At 40.6% G+C, this 20,466-nt stretch overlaps 1 protein-coding gene across 1 annotated transcript in view; it reads right to left on the bottom strand.

Annotated features, from left to right (window-relative positions):
• The window catches only part of ptprq (protein tyrosine phosphatase receptor type Q), a 152,531-nt gene that overhangs the window by 101,480 nt on the left and 30,585 nt on the right, over positions 1-20,466 (bottom strand). The window contains exons 17-20 of the mRNA XM_069904020.1: positions 19,217-19,377; positions 18,439-18,547; positions 9,537-9,763; positions 691-760 (exon numbers count right to left, since the gene is read on the bottom strand). Of these exons, the coding sequence (XP_069760121.1) occupies positions 691-760; positions 9,537-9,763; positions 18,439-18,547; positions 19,217-19,377 (567 nt within the window). The remainder of the gene's footprint in view (positions 1-690; positions 761-9,536; positions 9,764-18,438; positions 18,548-19,216; positions 19,378-20,466) is intronic.

Raw genomic sequence — 20,466 nt, 5'->3', positions numbered from 1 at the left:
GAAGAACTTTAGAGATCAGAGATGCTTCTCCTTTAAAAGAGATGAGGTTAATAGAGGTAGTTCAAAATTAGTGAAAGGTTTTGAAAATTAAATACAGCAAAACCCCCATTTTCCAAAATTCAAGCAACTGACAGCCTCAAGCAACTGGCAAATAAATTGCGGAAAATAAATAGGCAAAAAATACGAAAGTTTAAATTTGGCGCGGCTCACTGTTAGTTCGCCCATCACGAAACACACAACCTCAAGCAACTGGAAAACTCATACCAATCCCCACGGGTGCTAGATACCAGGGGTTTTTCTTTAATTAATAGAAGCTGCTTCCATTGGATCAAAAATCTAAGGACATGAATCTAAGATAATTAGCAAATTTTTCCTGCATAAACATATTTAATAGCAACTCTCTAAAGGAAGTTCGATATTGATATTAAAAGGGATTATTTACAAGACCATGGGTACAGAGCAGAAAAAAGGAACTATATGCTTTTAAGATCTGTCACTTACCTAATGGAATGAATGATCTCCACTGTGTGATTCCATGAATGTGAAAAGTCTTTGAAACATGATGTTTCACGTGACTTCTTTGGTTATGACTTCATTGTTCAACAAGCATTGACATTTTACAATGATGGTTTGAAGCAGTTGTGAATCAAGGATGGATTTACAAAGTTAACTTTACTGGAATGAACTTACCACTCTCTGCAGTGACCACTTGGCGAAAAGCACTAAAAGCTCCAATGCCTGCATTGTTCTCAGCTGCAACCTATCCAGTAAAAGAAATGTACATTTGACATAGAGTACTTAATTCAGTTCAAATCTCTAAACTGGGAGTATTTACCAGAACAGAATTAAAATCATGAAGAAATAATACCTTAAATGCCTTTGTAATCTGAATGTGATCTTAAATAACATTGCAAAGAATTACAAAAATGTTTTTTTATATGTTTTACATTTGGAGTATTTTGTTGATGATAGTTGTTGTTACAAAGCTGGGTAAGGAGAAGGCTGTTTTATTACAAGACTCCATTTGTTATACAAAAAGCAAATAACATACAGAATTAGTGTCTGTGCAGGTAATAACCTTTCTTGGATGAGGCATTTTGACTGAGGTGTACATGCAGTTCAATGATGGAGAACAAAGTGCAATGTCAGGTTTCATGCATGTACAAATTGAACACAGTCACTGTACAAATTGTAAACATTCCACTTCACTGGGCTTTATTCTAAAGCAAAGGGACAAAATAAATGGAAACCAAAAATGATTATAGGGCAAAAGAATGTATCTGCATAAGTTAAATTATGTTCCTAGGGCATGATTAGTTGATCTGGTGATGTACGTTTGGGAATGATACGAAGGTTGGAGGAGTTGTGGATGGAGCTGAAGGTTGAAGAAGGTTACAAGATGATGCAGAATTGTTTGGAGAAGAGGCAGATGGAGTTCAATCTGGTTAAGTGTGATGTGATGAATTTTGGAAGGACAAACCAACCAGAAGGCTGAGTACAGGGTTCATGGTCCATTACTTAAAAGTGTGGATGGACAGAGGGACCTTGGGGTCCAGATCTATACATCCCCCAAGCTCACGACGCAAGTTGATAGGATAGTTAAGGAGGATTATGGAATCCTTGGATTCATTAGTAGGGGGATTGAGTTCAAGAGTAGAGAGGTCATTTTACAACTCTACAAATCTCTGATAAGACCACACGTAGAGTTTTGTATTCAGTTCTGGTCACCTCATTATAGGAAGGATGTGAAAGCTATGGAGAGGGTGCAGAGGATGTCACCTGGATTGGAAAATAAGTTCTATGAGGCAAGGTTAGCAGAGCTGGGACTTTTCTCTTTTGAGTGCAGGAGACTTACCAGAGGTCTACAAGATTATGAGAGGCACAGATCGGGTGGATAGCTAGCACCTGTATCCCAGGGCAGGAATAGCAAGCACCAGAGAACATATGTACAAAGTGAAGGGAGGGAAGTTTAGGGGAGACATCAGGGGTAAGGTTTTTACGCAGAGTTTGTGGATGCCTGGAATGCGTTGCCAGGGATGGCGATGGAGGCTGAAACATTAGAGGGATTTAAGAGTCTCTTAGACTGGAACATGGATGGAAGAAAAATAGAGGGTTATGGAGTAGGGAGGGTTACAAATTTTTTTTAAGGAATATATGGGTCAGCACAACATTGAGGGCCGCAGGGCCTGTAGTGACATTGAGGGCCGCAGGGCCTGTATTGTGCTGTAGTGTTCTATGTTATAACATAAATAAATAATGTTTAATTAGATACTACTATGTTCTTACATTGCTAATAAATAGTTCCTTATACCTTGATGAAGGGCTCGAACCTGAAACATTGGTTAGGTATTTTTGCTATATCAAGAACACTGATGTGTTTTTACTTCAACTTCAGTGTCTGAAGACTTTCATGTTTTTCTAACAAATAGTTTATGTAAATTCAAATTTTGTAGTGTGTAAATTGGAGTCCGGGGATTTGAAGCTTGCTAGAATTTCTGTTCCTATATTTGGTTCCATCAGGTACTTTATCTCTTTGTTCTAAATACTGATTAAAATCATGGAACCTGTGCATGATGCACACTGATATTCTGGCTGTTTGCAATCTATATGATTCCAAATACTTGCTTGGACAAATAGGCAAGCCATGAAAAAGCACAAATGAGTTCAGTAAATTGTTAATGTAGATAAAAAGTGATGCATCTGGTATTCTTTGTGCATTCTACTGGGACACTCAAAATAGCACAAGGTAAATCACAGTCTAAGCTGGGAGCTTACAGTGACCAATGGGCAGGACATTAGGAAAAGCTGTTCTTCTGACCACCCATAGAGCTATCTCCTTTCTTAAAAGAAGAGTCACAAAGTAAAATGACACATTTCTATTTCTGATTTATCTATCCCGTTATGTTAATGAATTATCACACTGCAGGTAACATGTAAAGACGTTCTTGTTTCAATCCCACATCTAAAACACATACCTGATATTTCAGATTTTCACCTATGAAGTTTCTGTGATGCAAGATATAATTGGTGTAGGAAGTTAAACTGAACCAATCTATATCTTGCATTTATAATTGATGTCATACTATCCAAACACCAGTCGGACCAACATCTTTCTGATAGAATCCTTCACTTCACCCCTTTCAATGAGTACGATGCCATTCGAATACAAGATGGTGGGGGGGGGGGGGGGGGGGGAACTGCCTTCCTCAAAGAAAGATTAAAGAAATCTGGCTTGTGCTTACAAATAATACTTTCTAAAATCCAGTAGCCTAAATCCTCCTATCTGATGTTAATTTTTCCAGCAAAATCACCTTATTGTTCCATAGGAATTGCCTAATACAATAATTTAAAGAAATGCTTCAGCAAAGAAAGAAGCAGTGATTGAAAAAGACACTGTCATCTTAGCATCACTTTCATTTTGACACAGTTAGCCCTTACCATCAAAGTAATGGGCAAGTCTTCCTATTTCTGAAAATCCTTCTCTATCTTCCCTTCCAGGGGTCTATCATCTAATTTGTAAAAATTCTGTAGGTTAATGTCAGTCGTTATTCCCAAGTGTTTAATTCCATCGAATTTCCATTTAAATTAACTTCCTTTTTGATATCTTTCATAATCAAAGTTTGACAATGGCATTATCTCACTTTTATCCATATCACCCAAAACTCTTCCATATTTTTCTAGTGTTGTTTGTAATTTCTCCAGAGATTCAGCCAGGTCAGATAAATATATTTGCACATCACCAGCAAATAGGCTAATTTTATGTTCTTCTTATCCAATTTTGAAGCTTTTAATATCCGGATCACTCCTCATAATCTCTGTCAGCAGTTCAATCGCAAGGATAAAATGCATTGGGGACAGGAGCCACCACTGAAATTTGACTATTACTTAAAATTTTGGCCTGTGGTTTATGATAGAGAGTTTTTATTCAATTTATGAATGTTCTACATATTCCAAATTTATCCAATGTTTTAAATTTAAAAAAGGCCATTCTAAGTGGTCGAATGCCTTTTCTGCATTGAGGGAGACTGTTATACTGGAATTCAATTTTGATTTATCGGTATGTATTATATTAAATAGACTACCCAGACTACTGGAAAAGTGTTTTCTTTTAACAAATCCCAACTAATCTGAATGTATCAATTTAGGTAAATATTGTCTCAGTCATTTAATGTCATGTAATGTTACGGGATATGTTAGAAGAGTTATGGGTAAAATATGTCTTTAAAAGATATAGATTATGTGGGTTTAATTTAGGTTACACTTCACAAACAGTGTAACACTTCACAAAAGACATCTCATTTAAAATGCAAGAGTTTTGCTGAAGCTAGATGTTGTGTCACCAGTGACTTTGCAGAGGCAATGGAACTGGTTTGGAAAGGACTTTAAAAGGAGGTGCAAATGGATCATTTCCAGGCTCAGATACTGATACGATCTTTTGAAAATTGGGTTTGGAGCCTTGGGAGAGGTCACCTGGTTTTTATAAGCAGAGAGAGAGAGAGAGAGTAAACAAACAGGTGATTTCTTTTTTGGAGAGAGAGAGTAAGAAGTCAGTTCTACAGCAGCAGTTGAGGCTGAAAGATAGCAAGCCGGAAGGCTTGTTGAAAAATCTCATTTTGAAGACGGGTTGTGAGTTCTGAGTTCAGCTTGTTCAACACCCTTGTGGTCCTTACAAGAGGAAATGGTTGGCTAGAGTGTTTCTCCTGTAATAAGGGAAACAAGAGGAACCCTGTGGTGACCTGGAAGAAGAGGTTATCATTTGGAAAACCCATGATGAGGCAAGTTTCTTCAGCAAGAAACTGAAGTGACTGGAGGGAATCAGTTTGTGTGTGTCCTATGAGCAACAAATTTCTCTCTGAAATCAACAAGAACATTCCTGAGTGGTAACCATTCAACTTTAAAAAACCAGAGCCTGGTGAAGATTCATAAATGTTCAATTCTGTGCACAGCCTGATACCGCTGAACTTGGAGAAGTGAGAAGTGAATGACTGGACTGTGAAACAAAGAACTTTCCTAAACTTACACACATTACATAAATATGCGCTTAGAATTAGAAGGGGGTTAAGTTAATAGTAATAAGTTAAAGTTTGATCTCATTATTATGTTTAAAGAAAATTAAAAGCAAGTAACCATTGTCTTGGTGAATTTCCATTGCTACTGGATTTTGGAGTCCTCTGGGCTCATAACACTAACACCTTAGCCAGAATCAGAATTCTAAAGTGAGATAGGTCTATATGATGAGTCTTGTAATGGGTCCATGTTTATTTCGCCAACACTGTAATAAGAGATGTTGAAAAAGAGTCCGGGAGAGTCTGAGTCTGCACTGCTCGGTCTAGCAGATCCATTATAACAAGTATCAGCAGATCCTTAAATTTCCTATAGAATTCAGGCAGGAGCCCATCCTTCCCTGGAGACTTAATGGCCTGCAAAGTGTTCAGAGCCTTCTCAATTTATTTTCTTATGAAAGGGGCATCTAACTCCATCTGTTCTCTCACGTCTAAGTTTGGAAACACAATGTTCACTAGGAACATGTCCATCTCATTATCATCTCCTAAATATAATATATATATGTATAGAGAGAGAGAGAAATTTGTATAATATTGTCTAAAAATATCATTAATCTCTTTTTGATTGCACATTAGAACATCAGCTTCTGTTTTAATTGCATTTATCATCCTTGATGACTCTCTGACTTCACTTGCAAGACAAAACCTTCTGCACTCGTTCTCCTAATTCATATTTTTGCTTAGTTTTTAAAATAATTTTTTCCATTTTATACATTTGTAATGTGTTATATCTCAGTTTCTTATTCTCTATATTTTTCTTGTAAACCCATCCTATGATATTCTTTCTCCAGTTCTGTAATCTCTCTCACCAAACCATCCAATTGCACATTATATTCTCTTTTAAGATTTTTCTGTATAAGAAATCATTTTCCCTCGCAGATAAGCTTTCAGCATGTCTCATATCAAAAAACTGTTATCAGTTGAAGGGAGATTTGTCTCACAAAATAATTCTATCGGTCTCCTAATAAACTCACAGAAGTCTGTCCTTTTCAACAACGTGCCATTAAGATGCCATCTGTACACATGTCCTTGTTTTTCCACTATCGCAATGGTTAATGGTGAGTGGTCTGCAAAGTGTTCAGAGCCTTCTCAATTTCTTCTCTTATGAAAGGGGCGTCTAACTCCATCTGTTCTCTCACCTCTAAGTTTGGAAGCTCAATGTTCGCTAGGAACATGTCCATCTCATTATCATCTCCTAAATATATATATATATGTATAGAGAGAGAGAGAGAGAGAGAGAGAGAGAGAGAGAAATCTGTATAATATTGTCTAAAAATATCACTAATCTCTTTTTGATTGCACATTAGAATATCGGCTTCTGTTTTAATTGCATTAATCATCCTTGATGACTCTCTGACAGTAGCCTCACCAAGTATTCCGTTTTTACCACTCTGCTTTTTAACTGTGCAGACATTGAAAATAAATCAGTCTTTGAATGTGAGTCATGGACCCTTGAGTAGAATACGTGGTCTCGCTCAGTGGGATTGAGCTGCCTCCAGATATCAATCAGATTTAAATTTTCATAAATGATAGTGTCGCTTGTGCAGTTTTCGCCCTTGTTACCCTTCTCTCTGATTTATCCAATATCGAATCTAAACAGAAATTAAAAATCCCTCAACCAATGTATTTTGTCTACCATCTGCTACTTTTAAAAAGATATCCTTCAGAAAGGCTTCATTGTCATAATTTGGAGTGTAAATATTCATAAATTTGGAGCATAAATATTCATAAACGTCCAGAATTCTGCATATATTTAACAATCATTCCAATCCTTCTGACTTGGTCAACTGATATATTTTCTTCTATTACTGGTACATTCCTATTAATTAAAATTGCTTCTCCTCTTGTCTTTGAACCGAAAGAAGACAATATTATTGGCCCCACCCATGCTCTTTTTAATTTAGCACGTTCCAATTTAGTAAGGTGTGTTTCCTGCAGGAAAACTATATCCGTCTTTAGTTTTTTTTAAATGTGCCAAGACCCTTTTCTTCTTCATCGGCCCGTTTAGCCCATTAACAATCAGACTAATAAACTTTAATGTTCTATCCATTCCAGTTTTTTAAATAGGTATTGTTCATCAATAAAACCTTTTTGATTATTCAAGTAAGTCAGTGATTGTTCCCCTTTAAAAAACATATATAATGCCGTAAACAAAAAATCCTGGAAGCCCGCGAAAAAAAGCCTGCAGAATCTTCTGAGAAAGAAGAACTCCTCCCTTTAGCGCCATCTTGGAAAACTACTGCTCCTCTCCCAGCACCACTATACCCCTTAGACTGGCATCTTTATCAGCTACTTTTTTTAACCAAGTTCTTGCTCTTTCGTTCAAAATTACACTTTTTTACTTAATCTCTTTGTAATCTTCTTGTTTAGTATCTTTAATCTTTTCATAATCTTTGTAGAAATTCTTCCATTTCTTCCTTAGTCTTTGGTAAAGCGTTGATTGTCATCCATTAGTTCGACCCTCAGAGTCGCAGCATATATCATCGTGTATTTTATGTTCTTTGACCACAATTGCCTTTTTACCTCATCAAACTCCTTCCTTTGTTTAATAAAAGTTGAGCTAAAGTCTTGAAAGAATAACACCTTTCCACTGTCGATCTCAAGCAGGCCATTGTGTTGCTTAGAGTAATCAAATGCTGCTCTCAAAACCTCTTCCCATTCCCAGTAACTCAAAAATCTCACCAGGACCAGCCATGGCCGCTGCTCGTCAGATCTTGTGGGTTCGAGGGTCCGATGAGCCCTTTATATTTGTAGTTTTCCATTTAATTTATTTTCTCACAATACTCATGGGATCCAAGTTTCAAAGAAGCTCACCGGGTCTCTCCCTTCAGTCCCTTCCTTCGAACAAATAATCAAAACATTATTGCGTCTGCTAAAATTCTCCATGCGGTCGATCTTGTCTAGCATAGCTTATTTATCCAAGTTCCACTTCTTCTCATCCTCTTCTAAAGCTTTCAGCTTTTCTTGTGCTTTAACCAAATTAACTTCCGCTTTGCCCATTCGTTGCAGTAAATCCTCAACTGTCTCTTTAAATTCCGTCATCTTCCCTGACATATCTCTCATTAGGGTTTCAATGCCCATGAAACGATTGCATAGTCTCCATCTTATCCAGGATATATTCAGGTCTCATGCCAACCCCCCAGCACTGCCAGGTTCAGCCGGTCCCAAGACCACTCTTGTACCACTCCTTTTCGGGCTTTCACTCGACATTACTGGCTTAGTCAGCAACTCTTCCGATTTTGTTTTTTGCTGCCTTGGCTTCTTAATGTTTATTTTCTTCATCCACAGTGAAAAAAAATTCCTAATTTTAAACCGACTTTTTAATATGCTTCATGGAGAGCTCATCTAAGACATGTCTATCTAGATCCTTCTCATGGCCATGCACTTCACAAACATTCCTCCTTGTCCATGGGGGAATTCATGGAGGAAATCCTTGCTCCTTTCTCTGTGTTCATGTACAGTTGTAAGGTCATCACTTGTTACTTTGAATACACACAATGCTTTAGTATTGAAGATATTCTAGCTACATTGCATTTCATTTTTGTGAATCTGGCCATAATGTAATGGCAGACCCGGGAAGAGCGGAGAGTGGAGACACAGGGTTTGACCATCCAGCTCCATACATAAAACAGACTGTTAAAGGAGCAGACCATGCTTTATTTAAAGTCCTGTAACCTTGGAGTCTGGGCGCAAGATGGCAGTGCCTGCTTTTAGCCGCGGACATAAGGGGTTGCAGAATCCGGGGAGAGCACCAGAAACAGGGACAACACACCCACTGAGAATGAGAAGCAGATGACCCTAAGGGCGGTGATCATCGTGGAGGATCAGTAAGGGGCTCTGCAGCTGAAGGTGAGCTGTTGGGTGGGTGAGGAACAGGCCACAGGCCGTTGCTGATGAGGTCAAAAGACTCACATCTGGCTGTGGACAGCTGGAGGAAGGCTCAAGAAAACCAGGCATCGGAACCAGAATTCGAGAGGGTGCTGCGGTCCTGAAGGGTCCTGGATGCTGAAAGCTTCCTCATCATGTAGGAAGCTTGGATCTGGGCTCAGGTTGCCGATGGTTTGAACTGAATTGGAGTCTTGTGCTGAGGGAGCACTGGAAATAAATTCATGGGCATTCAATTACTCTCTTTTACTTCTCTCTCTCTGAATGTAAGGTTGGTGGGCGATGCAAATAGCGAACCTATATCTGGCTTATAGTCAACTAGAGACAATTTCATGTAATATTACATTTCTTTTTTATTACATGACAATAAATAGTATCTGATCTCCTTCACTGAAAGATGTAAGGTAGTGGGATACTACCCAATGTCTCAGTTATATTTATATGGTGTCAATAGAATAAATACTTTCTGGTGACATTCACTGCCAATGGCAATTCAGTCTTGGTGTTAAAGCCAAAGGTAGTTTTCAGACAATATCTCCAAAACTCGCAAGTAATCCCCTTTACAAAATGCATCAAAGAAATTCTTACCCGAATTTTATAAGCTGTGCCTGGCTTTAGATTGTTGAGAAGAAATTCTGTAATGTCAGCATTGGTTGAAACTTGGATGAAGTCAGCTTGTTGCAGAGGACAAACCTCTTTATACTCTACCACGTAGGATAAAATTCTTCCATTTGGATGAGAAGGGATATTCCATGTCAGCATGATGGCAGTTGCACCAATGAGGCCGACGGCAAGACCATCGGGCGACACTGCATCTGTTAAATAGAACACGTCAGTTATCCAATAAAGATCAGTGCTATAAATTCCAGAATGTTGGGCATTACAATCGATACATTTGCAACATATTATGAAGAATAATCTTGAAGATGGCTCAGAGAAGATTTACTAGAATTATACAGTACCAGGAATGACAAGGTTAGTATATGAAAAACGATTGTCAGCTTTTGGGCTGTACTCGTTTGCAGACAGAAGAATGAGGGAAGACCTCATAGAGAGTTTTTAAGTGCTGAAAGGCCTGAACTGAGTAGATGTGGCAAAAATGTTTCCCATGGTAGGAGAGTCAAGGAAAAGAGGGAACAGCTTTAGGATAAAAAGGCATCTATTTAAAACAGAGATGAGGAAAAATTTCTTTAGACAGAGGGTTGTGGAACACTGCCACAGGCAGCTGTGGGACTGAGGTTGTTGGGTGGATTTAAGACAGAGATTGACAGGCATAAGATTAGGCAGGGCATTAAGGATTATGGGGAGAAAGCTGGGGAGGGGTGAGTGCATGAGGGAATCACGGAGGAAGCGATCCTTACGGAAGGCAGAGAGGGGAAGAGATTTTCCAGTCATGGAATATGGGCCAAAATACCAATTAAAAAGTAGAGGAAATTTTCTCTGTTCTCTCCATTCATCATCTTTATTACAGTTTAATAACTTCTGTTTCTGATCTGTATGGTAGCCTTCACAGTGAAGTAAGTGGTTGCTTGAAGCACATGTTAATGTACGGGATATGGAGAACAACATGTTTGTAATGCAATTTGACTAATTATTGGGCAGAGAACTGAAACAAAAAACTGAACAACAGCATGTCATTTCCAAATATATTAACCTAATATGCAGATCGGAAAATATTGAAAATAATAATAATACTCAATAAATACGATGATATACCTTTAAATGTCCTTATTTAACATCTAAAGGGAGACATAGGCCATTGTATACATTTTACCTCCCATCATGTCTGTATTGGAATGAAGTGTCACAATCTTAGCATAATGCAGCACAGAAATAGGCCTTTTGGGACGCAGCAGCCCCTGTCCTGTCTGCCTGTACCCTCTTTACATTTCACAGCCCACTTTTAATCACCCTGCGGCCAATTATTGTTGTGCATTTCTTGATCAAGTGCCCTTCAAAATCCATGGTGATGATCCTAACTCATTCTACATCAGTGGTTCTCAATCCTTTTCCCCCAACTCACATACCACCTTAGATAATCCCTTACTAACTACAGAGCACTTATGGCATCCTATGCTGTAGATCAGGGTAGCCAAACTTGCTTAATGCAAGAGTGACATTCGATAAACTTCAGATGTTTGAGAGCCACGAGTCATGAAAAAATATTACATACACATTTTTCCTCTTACATACATATTTTGTTATAAAAATTGAATATTAAGAATACATATAACTAATTATATTTATCCATGCATGTAGTTTTTAAACTGCTAAGTTGAATTAGTTTCAGTAATCAAAAAGTACGCATATACATACCAAATATTTTCAAAATCCTGACTGATTTTCTGTGGAAATCTCTGCCCAAGGAGGCAGTAGAGACTGCCTCATTAAATATATTTAAGATAAAGCAAGATAGATATTTGCATCATAGGGGAATTAAGGGTTATGAGGGAAAGACAGAAAGGGAAAGTCCACGGTCAGATCAGCTATGATCTCAACAAGCTGAATGGACTCCTGCTCCAGTTTCTGAAGTGTTCTCTTCGGGAATGCTGTTGTCATTGGTCTCTGCAGATACCTGCACCATTGCAGTGTCCATAGCTAAGCGCATAATGCGGGAAGTGACCCGATGCAAGGCTACCTCCTGCGCCTTGCTCTGTTCGTACCCATCCCACCTTCCAAGTAGTCAGCAGGATGGGGGAGAGAGACTGCTGGGAGCAGAGGTTGGGGTACGGAAAAGACAAACCACCACACTGCCTGGTGCCGACTCTCCATTTTGTGGGACAGAGCTTGCCCATGGCCACTGACAGGCCCTTTACTGCTGCTGGCAGCTCTAGCTCTGTCCTGGCTTGGCGCTTGGATGAGGTCCTCATTGGAGATCCCCTCCCACCTCTCCTCTCGATGATGGAGACAATCATTTTGCTCTCCCTAACCCTGCCAGAGTGCCTGCCTCATGCATACACCCTGTCTCTGGGGCAAGCCATGCCTCATCGGAGCTCTCCTAGCCAAGCCTCGGTTTCCCGACCTCTGCGACCACTCCCCGCAGAGAACCCTCAGATTTTCCCCACTCAATGTTGGTGGCACTTTGCCATGATGTGAGATCCCAACTTCAGCATGCACTGCTCGCTCAACTCCTCTGTAGTGCCCATTCCTCCAGTGCCCACTCCCTCTTCCCTCTCCTTGCCACACAGCCCAGTCTATGGCCATCCGGGGAACCCCTGGTCTGGAATTTGGAGTGTCCCAGAGCTGCTACAGGAGCACTGACATCTCCACCAGCCAAGATTTTTTTGTGAGCCACACATTAAATGTCAAAGCCGCCTGTGACCCACGAGCTGCAGTTTGGCCACCCTTGCCTTGGGTGCTTTGTGATTAGTAAAGGTGGTGCATGAGTGGAAAGAAAAAAAGGTTGAGAACCACTGATCCACCCAGGTCCGCGTTAGCCTCACCCTTCCTGGTACGCTTTAGCGCCCTCCTCCCCTTCCCCCTTCAAGGGGGTTCTGAGGGCTACAGTGCTGCTTCCTCCGGAGTGCAGAGCTTGACCTGAAACATCAGTTGACATCCCTTCGCTACATAAAGTGCAGTTCCACCTGCTAACTTACCCCAGCATTGTGTGCGTGTGTTTATTATTGCCTCTGTGCTTCCCCCTGCTCACCCTCTCCTCCCGCCACCCTCGCGGTGGCCACTTCATTCCCCTCCCCCTCCCCGGCATACCGCCACATTTCACGGTCCCCTTCCAATCATCCGACCATCCTGCGGCCGGTTCACCCTACCCGGTCCACTCAAACCTCACCCTTTCACGTCCGCTTGGTTCGGCTTCGCCGTCTCCACCCAGGTCCGCCCTCCCACATCGGCGAGTCCCATCATAACTATTACCCCTCGAAGACGCATCGAGCTGGGTTGGCATCCAATCCGTCAGGCTGACGTTGTTCTCCCTGGCCTCCTGCAGCCAGCTCATGGCTCACCCAGATGGTCCTCTGGATCATTCCAGTGCAATTCCACTGAATGAGGTCTATTCCCAATCATCCAACTATCTCTGATGTATGTAAAAACACAATGCAACAGGTCAAGCAGGGTACTTTAAGTAGCAAAAAAATCATAACCAACATCTCAGGCTGGAGTCCTTCATCAAGGAATGATGAAAGTCCCAAGCCTGAAACATTGGTGATGTATCTATCTTTGCTATACAAAGTACCCTGTTTGATCTGCTGAGTCTCTCCAGCCTTGTGTTTTTCATCAATCACTGTCTGCGGGCTTTCGTGCTTTACTCCTATCTCTGATCTATACAGTGTCCGATTACTGCAGCGTATTCCTCGCTTAGTTAGTTGGCCCTTCCATGTGTCCATAGCAGTTCACAATCCATCCTACACGGACCGCTATAGCTAGACCCTCACCCTTCCAAATTTACAAACGCCACCCTACCTTCACCCATCAAAGAAACTTTGAGAGTCACACCGCTGGTCTGCATCGTTTGCCAGGTCCACTATGGGCATCATGCTCGCCTCTGGTGTTTCTCCCCATCATCCGACACCTATGTGCCCAACCTGATTCCCCCTCGCATCTCTCTGCCATCTCAGCCTGCTCTAATCCCCCGCACTTCCACATTTCACGGTCTACTTCCAATCATCCAACTCTCTGATCCATCTCATAGCCAATTGCCGTGATGCATTCCTGGGTGAGTTTCCCCTTCCACATGTCTATTACTACTCCTGATTCACCCTACACAACCTGCTAGGCCATCACCCTTTCAGTCCGCTTGGATGATGCTCTATCGTCTCTACCCAGGTCCGCTTCAGCTTCATCCTTCCTCGTCTGCTTGAGCACCCCCTCCCCCAGGTTTGCATCTGGTGTTCCAGGCCCACTTCAGATCATCCTGCTGCCTCTGCACTTCTCCCTGCCATTGAACGCCTCTCTGGCCAACATTGTTCGCCCCCTCGTCCGCTACGTTCACGGCTTGTTCATGCCTCACCCATGCAGTGCACTGGATAATGCCCCCCTCCCCTCCCCCATACCACGTTTTGCAGTCTAGTTCCAACCATCCCTGATCCATTCTGTGGCTGTTTGCTACAATGCGTCATCTCTTCTATGGCTCCATTGGTCATTCCTGATTCACCTTACACTGTCCGCTGGTTCTGCCACTTCTGCACACTTTGCCCTAACTTGTTTTGCTTCAGGACTTAATGTTATTGCAACTAATGATATATTGCACTCTGATGTTATTTAGCCTTCATTTTGATTCGAAGTGTGCGAATTAGAATTTAAAGGTGCTTTTGGGAAATTGGATTTTCATGCATTTGACCAATCGGCAAAAGTGTGACAGATAATCTTTGCTTTTAAGTTTCAATATGGTTAGTGATGCAGTTAGTATGAAGCAGTTGCAGGGGTTCGAATCCGGCGCTGTCTGTAAGGAGTTTGTACGCTCTCCCCGTATCTGTGTGGGCTTTCTCCGGGTGCTCTAGCGTCCTCCCTCCCTTCAAAATGTACTGGGGTTGTAGATCAATTGGGTGGCATGGACTTGTTACTGTGTGGTATGTCTAAATTTAAGATAGCATGATTAGCTTAGAAATTAGCCCAACGGTGTAACAGCGCCAGCGATTCGGACTGGGGTTCAAATCCGCGCTGTCTGTAAGGAGTTTGTCCATTATCCCATGTCTGCATGGATTTCCTCTGGGTGCTCCGGTGTCCTCCCTCCCTTCAAAATGTACTGGGGTTGTAGATCAATTGGGTGGCACGGACTTGTTACTGTGTTGTATGTCTAAATTTAAGATAACATGATTAGCTTAGCAATTAGCCCAACGGTGTTACAGAATCAGCGATTGGGACTGGGGTTCAAATCCCGCGCTGTCTGTAAAGAGTTTGTCCCTTATCCCATGTCTGCGTGGGTTTCCTCTGGGTGCTCCGGTTTCCTCCCAGCATTTGAAATGTACCGGAGGTGTAAATTAATTGGGTGTAATTGAGCAGCACAGACTCATGGGCTGAAATGGCCTGTTACCGTGCTTGCTGTCTGTCAAAATTTAAGATACCGAGTCCCATGTTTCCTAAAGTATTCTTTGTAGGATACAGTTTATTTCTTTCAATATATTAATTCCTCCAGCCACTTCCCCAACAGTCATTTTAATGTATTAAAATTGAATGCCAGAAGCTCTAAGGACAGATTAAGTCATCTGTACACTTATTCTTCAGGTCACAGAGCCTGCCAGCTGTCGCTTCAGTGTCCCACTTTCACCATGATCAGCTGCTCAATGTGCCAGAGTAACATTACTCACTTCCCTTTTTTGCTTCTTGCCCCTCACCCCCCCCCATCCAATAAATTTGCCACAATTCCCCTTCCCCACGTCTGTGCTCCCTCATCTCCTTTGCAGCCGGAAGTATACAAGGAGAGGCAGAGCCCAAAATCAATTTTTTTCCCCCTAGAATCTAGTGTGTAAAGGATCATGTTAGTCTGGCTTAAACTCTTCCTTAAAAAAAATATTGTGCTTTTATTCCATTAAGGCAAGAGTAACCAATTTCACAAATTCTTGATTTTGGCATTTGAGCCCATTAATACAAACATCTGCATAAAGATTACTCAAGGTGGCAGGGTTAGTGTAGCAGTTGGTGCAACATTATTACAGTGCCAGTGACCCAGGTTCAAATCCAGTGCTGTTTGTATATTCTCCCTGTGAGTTTCCTCCCACCCTCCAAAATGTACAGGTTGGTAAGTTAATTGGGCATGATTGGGCTGCACTGGTTTCATGGGCCGGAAGGACCTTCATTATTCCATATCGTTATAATTTAAATTTTAAAATAAAATCCAATATTCAGGCTGAAAACCATTGTACATTACCGGGCTTACGTTAAGTGTACAAGAGAACTGCCAAAATCTTTAAAACAGCATACAAAAATATCCAGAAGAATTCAGAAGTAATCTGACAACTTCAGTTAACAAAGAAGGTATCAGTTTGGGCAATACTTCCCCATTAACTCAATAGTCTTTCTCGACAAAAATATTCAAAGCTAAATGTTTATCAACTATCTAACAGGTTAAATTATACAATGATCATAAATTACAAGCAGAAGTTTCACTTTGCACAAGTCCAAATATTGCAATGATGGACCGCAACACCAGAGTTTCAAAGCATGCGTTGTTTTATACTGAAAACCTGTAACTGTGATTCAGATATCCTTTACCAGCTATGCAGTATTACAGACATGAATCAAATTTAAGTATTTGTGAGCTGGTTTAGCTGCAAAATAACCAGGAGATTTTCAAGTTTTCCAACAAGTAATTATGATTCAGTAGACTATTAAACACTCAAGTAGACCTCATGCAAATTAGTGCAAAATTTTTTTTTAATTATAAAATATTATATTATAATTCCCAGACATATTTCAAAACAACAAAAAATCACTAATTTTTTTTTAGCATGTATTCAAGAAATTTCAGTTTCCTCCTGAAACTACAGGTATTTGTATGGTCCAACCTTTAAATCTTCTCCTTAGCCAGTCCCTCAGCTGACAATATCCTCTTTGCATCTGGTCCTGGGGGTTCTCTGGTGGCTGATAACACCAATATGGAATCTCACTCTGCCACAGGAGGAGCAGGAGGTGGTTTTCAGACAGGTTAGGCAGATAGTTTGGGAATGTCTATGTTGCTTCTGTTGTTTGGCTTCCATGTAGCCCCAACAAAAGGACAAGAGGTTCTCAATTCAATCCCAGATTTTAAATGGTTATGTGATTCCTTTGAGTTGGTACAAATGTTATAACTTTTACAAGGTGATTTAGGTTCAAAATTTAATTGTTTTTTTTTGTCCACCTGGCCAGCTGATAAAGCTTGGAGTACAATGAGTTTAGGAAACTGGCATCAGGTAAGCTTACAATGTGGCATAGCGATCAGGTTTAACCATGTAGAATTAGGATTTCAATGCAGGACTGCGACATGAGAGAGGTCACTACGATTTGTGTTTTTATCTGGAGGACTTTCAAGAAATGGCATTGATTCTCCCTCTCCATTGTTCTGTCTGATGTCAGCAGTCCATGTCTCAAAAATGTAAAGACAGGCTGGCTCTCTGCTACCTGGTAGTCTGTGAGCTTTGTGCTGGGTATAAAACATATTTTTCCTCAGCTGGCTATTGGCTGCATTGGCACAATAAGGGGATGGAGAATTTCATCATCAATAACTGAATTTGTTAAGAGGTTGCTTTCAAAAGAAAATGAATAGTGAGTTTTCTAGATCTTGCCATGGACCTTTGTTCTTGGGAGTAGGAATTGTACAGTGGGTCAGACAGTCATACGTCCGATGATTTATGATTGTTTCAGTGAATTGGTTGACAATGGTTTAGAATTCATCCATCAAAGGTGTGCATATCTAAGCAGGCTGTTATCTTCCAGCTAAGGTCTAATTTATTGTGTGAAGCCTGTGCATTTCTCAGACCTCATATGCACAGTTCATCATTGCAACTGGGGCTGCTCAGACTGGTGCATCCTACCCATGCAGCCCCTTAGACTGGACCCTAAATGCCTGGTTGAATGGCAACCAGGCAATTTAAGGGCATTCCTGCCCCTTCGGTAACGTGGTGAGTGGCGTGTCACACACTCACCGTGTCGCCGGAGGCCTCAAAGGGAATCCCCCTGTCCCCAGTGTTGGCCTCCAAAAGGTAAGTGGCCGGGGCGGGCACAGAATTGGGGAGGGGGTAGGGGAGGAACATAGAGTCGGGGAACACTGTCAGGGCCGGGGAAATTGTGTCAGGGCCCGGAGGAACGTTGAGTGGGCTAGCGAGGAACGGAGTTGGGGCAGGAGCAATGGCCATATTTTTTTTACCCATAATCCCCCACGCTGCTGGAACTGCTCTGGTGTTACAACGGCATGGGGGAATTATGGGTAAGGAAGAAAGCCATTGCATGCAAATCACTTTGTACCCAGACAGCCATTGACCACTTTCAAATTTACCAGCATCAGCTAACACAGTCTGAGTTCATGGTCGTCAATCCACCTCCAAGTTTTCGTTAAATTCTACCCGCTAATTGGCCTGTTCATGGGTAGAAAACTTGCCAATTGGCAGGTTAAACTCATGTTACAATCCAATTTGTAAACTCCTAGTGATAATGAAGTAAGTTTTGCATGGTGTTTGACATCAGTGTGCTTGGTCAATGACTAGAAAGTGCACATTCATCATATTTATTAGATTATTTTTATCTAATTTAAGGAAATAAGTGACAAGCTTATTGTATGTGAATGTGCTTCACAATTAGGTTTGTGGTAAATTTGTATCAGAAAACCAGTGCTGTGAGAGAATGCCAGGCTCGTTTTCACAAACAGAACAAACCAAATCTGCTTTAAAACTAATTATTCTGCAGAAATTACAGTACGACCCCTTCTGGATTCCATTTTTCACATTCAGTAAAATACTCAGTCTTCACCCACTTTTTAAATCTATGCAAAAACACTTCTCGTTTCATTTAAAGTCTGTTGAAAGTTCTAAATGTTGACGTTAATGAACATCGCAAGTCCACTTACAGGTTTCATTTGTAGTGAATGATCTGCTCACAGACTTGCTAAAGGATGAAGACACTGAGGAAACGGTGACTGTGTACTTTATACCTGGAGTAGCTTCAAAAACATCAGCCTAGAATAGCACAAACACAAAATAAGGGGTTCAATTGATAGCAAATTCCAATAAATATTATCTTATTAAGCTTACATTTTTCACCTTTTCCAACCAATTTCATCGTAGGAATTTTCATTTACTCAGTTACAACTGCTTTCTCCTCACACAAGCTCTCTGTAGACACTTAACCAACTTTTATAAAACACAAATTAATTACAGAGTACGATGGGTTTTTTTTTACAAAAAAAAGTACCTTGGTTCTTGCAGATCCAGATATGAATGCAAAGAAAAATAAAATGAACAGTATCGGCATTATTGCATTTTGCTTATCACCTCAGTCAGACAAATTCGGCTGTGCTCTGTCACTTGGATTGTGACACCAGTCATTTCATTAAATATTTAAGGTACAGTACTTGTGAGCCAGGTACGTAATTAATGTCACTGAGCTGAATATCATCACACTGCGTGTTACACTCTACATAAATGGCTAAGAGATATTTTGAACAAGTAAATCTTTGGCCTGCTCATTTTCCCAACGTTAATAAAACCAAGTAACTCAAAAATAAGCTTATTTTCAGTGACTCTAGAGCAATTTCACTGTGTAAATGGATACTGTATATAGACCACCCATCTCCTGTCTAGAACTTCAGGATGCATCAATTGTGAATGGCATTGTGAAAGTCATACCTTGAAGCTGCCACCTCCCAGGTCTGTGATGTTAACAAAGCCTTGGTCAGGAATGAGATCCACTTGGTAATTAATATCATTTCCAACAGGTCCCCTCCAGTGTAAAGTAAATCTTGTGGCTAAAATATTTGAAACTTCCAGCATTTGAGGTTTTTCAGGTTCTCGAAAATAAAGAGATTTTTTTTAATTGTAAGCTTTGATCAAAAATGACTGCGATGACTGGTGTAATCATAAAAATATTAGTCATCTTGTGCTTTGACTGAGTCAAGGTGAAGTGAACTCAGTGTTAGATGACAGGGGAAGATATGACCATGGTATGGAAATGAACTTTAAGTCTCATCTTAAAGCCAACATCCTGACTTTTTAAGTAAGGGTTGCGTTTCATATGACTTTTGTTGATTGGAAAAAAACAAGGCAATTGGGAAGAAAAGTAAAATTGCATTCTACACGGGAAATTTTGACGAATTTGCGTCGTTAAATAGCTTTACAAATGTGGAAGATGTGTAGGTTTGACCATTTCTTCTTTCTGTTTGAAATTACTGCCACCATTGAACCCTCCAGAATCAGAATTTATTGTCATGAACGTGTCACAAAATGTGTTGCTTTGCAGCAGCGTGAGAGTGTACATATTTCTAAAAAGAAATACATTTAAAAATAAATAAATTAGTGCAAAAATAATAGAGAGTGAGTTAGTGGCTGCGGTTTATTGTCCATTCATAAATCTGATGGCAGAGGGGAAAAAGCTGTCCTTTTGCTACTGGGTGTTCGTCTTCAGGCTCCTATCATTATCAACATTCTGAGAAAATCACTGAACGGACACTTAAAAAAACTACTATATAAAAAAAAAACTATGTTAATATCACATCGACAAATGCCCGGCAGCAATTAGCCAGGGTTTCCTTGGCACCATCACCTGAATCCACAAATTCCATGAGCTTGAATGGACAATCAGAAACAGGTGAACATAGCCACTTGCAAGTTGACCTCCAAAGAAAATTAAAGTTTTATTGAAGAATTAATTGCACAAAACACATTGGCCCAACTAAAGTGGAAATCCACTGTTTCGTTATTGCTGGGTGAAAATTTAGGAATTTCTTATCTAGCAGGGACATTTAACAGAGAGGTTGCAGAATAAATTTCCGACCCTACCTTTCCCAGAGTCATGATGTGCTTCTACTGGTTTAGACCCAGCCCAGAAAAGGATACAGGGATCCTAACAACCCCTTTAGTGAAGATACCATTGTGATAGT

This window comes from Narcine bancroftii, chromosome 11 (assembly GCF_036971445.1).
Source record: "Narcine bancroftii isolate sNarBan1 chromosome 11, sNarBan1.hap1, whole genome shotgun sequence".
Taxonomy (NCBI): domain Eukaryota; kingdom Metazoa; phylum Chordata; class Chondrichthyes; order Torpediniformes; family Narcinidae; genus Narcine; species Narcine bancroftii.
Note: the sequence above shows the minus strand (reverse complement) of the source record. Positions and strands in the feature narration are given on the sequence as shown.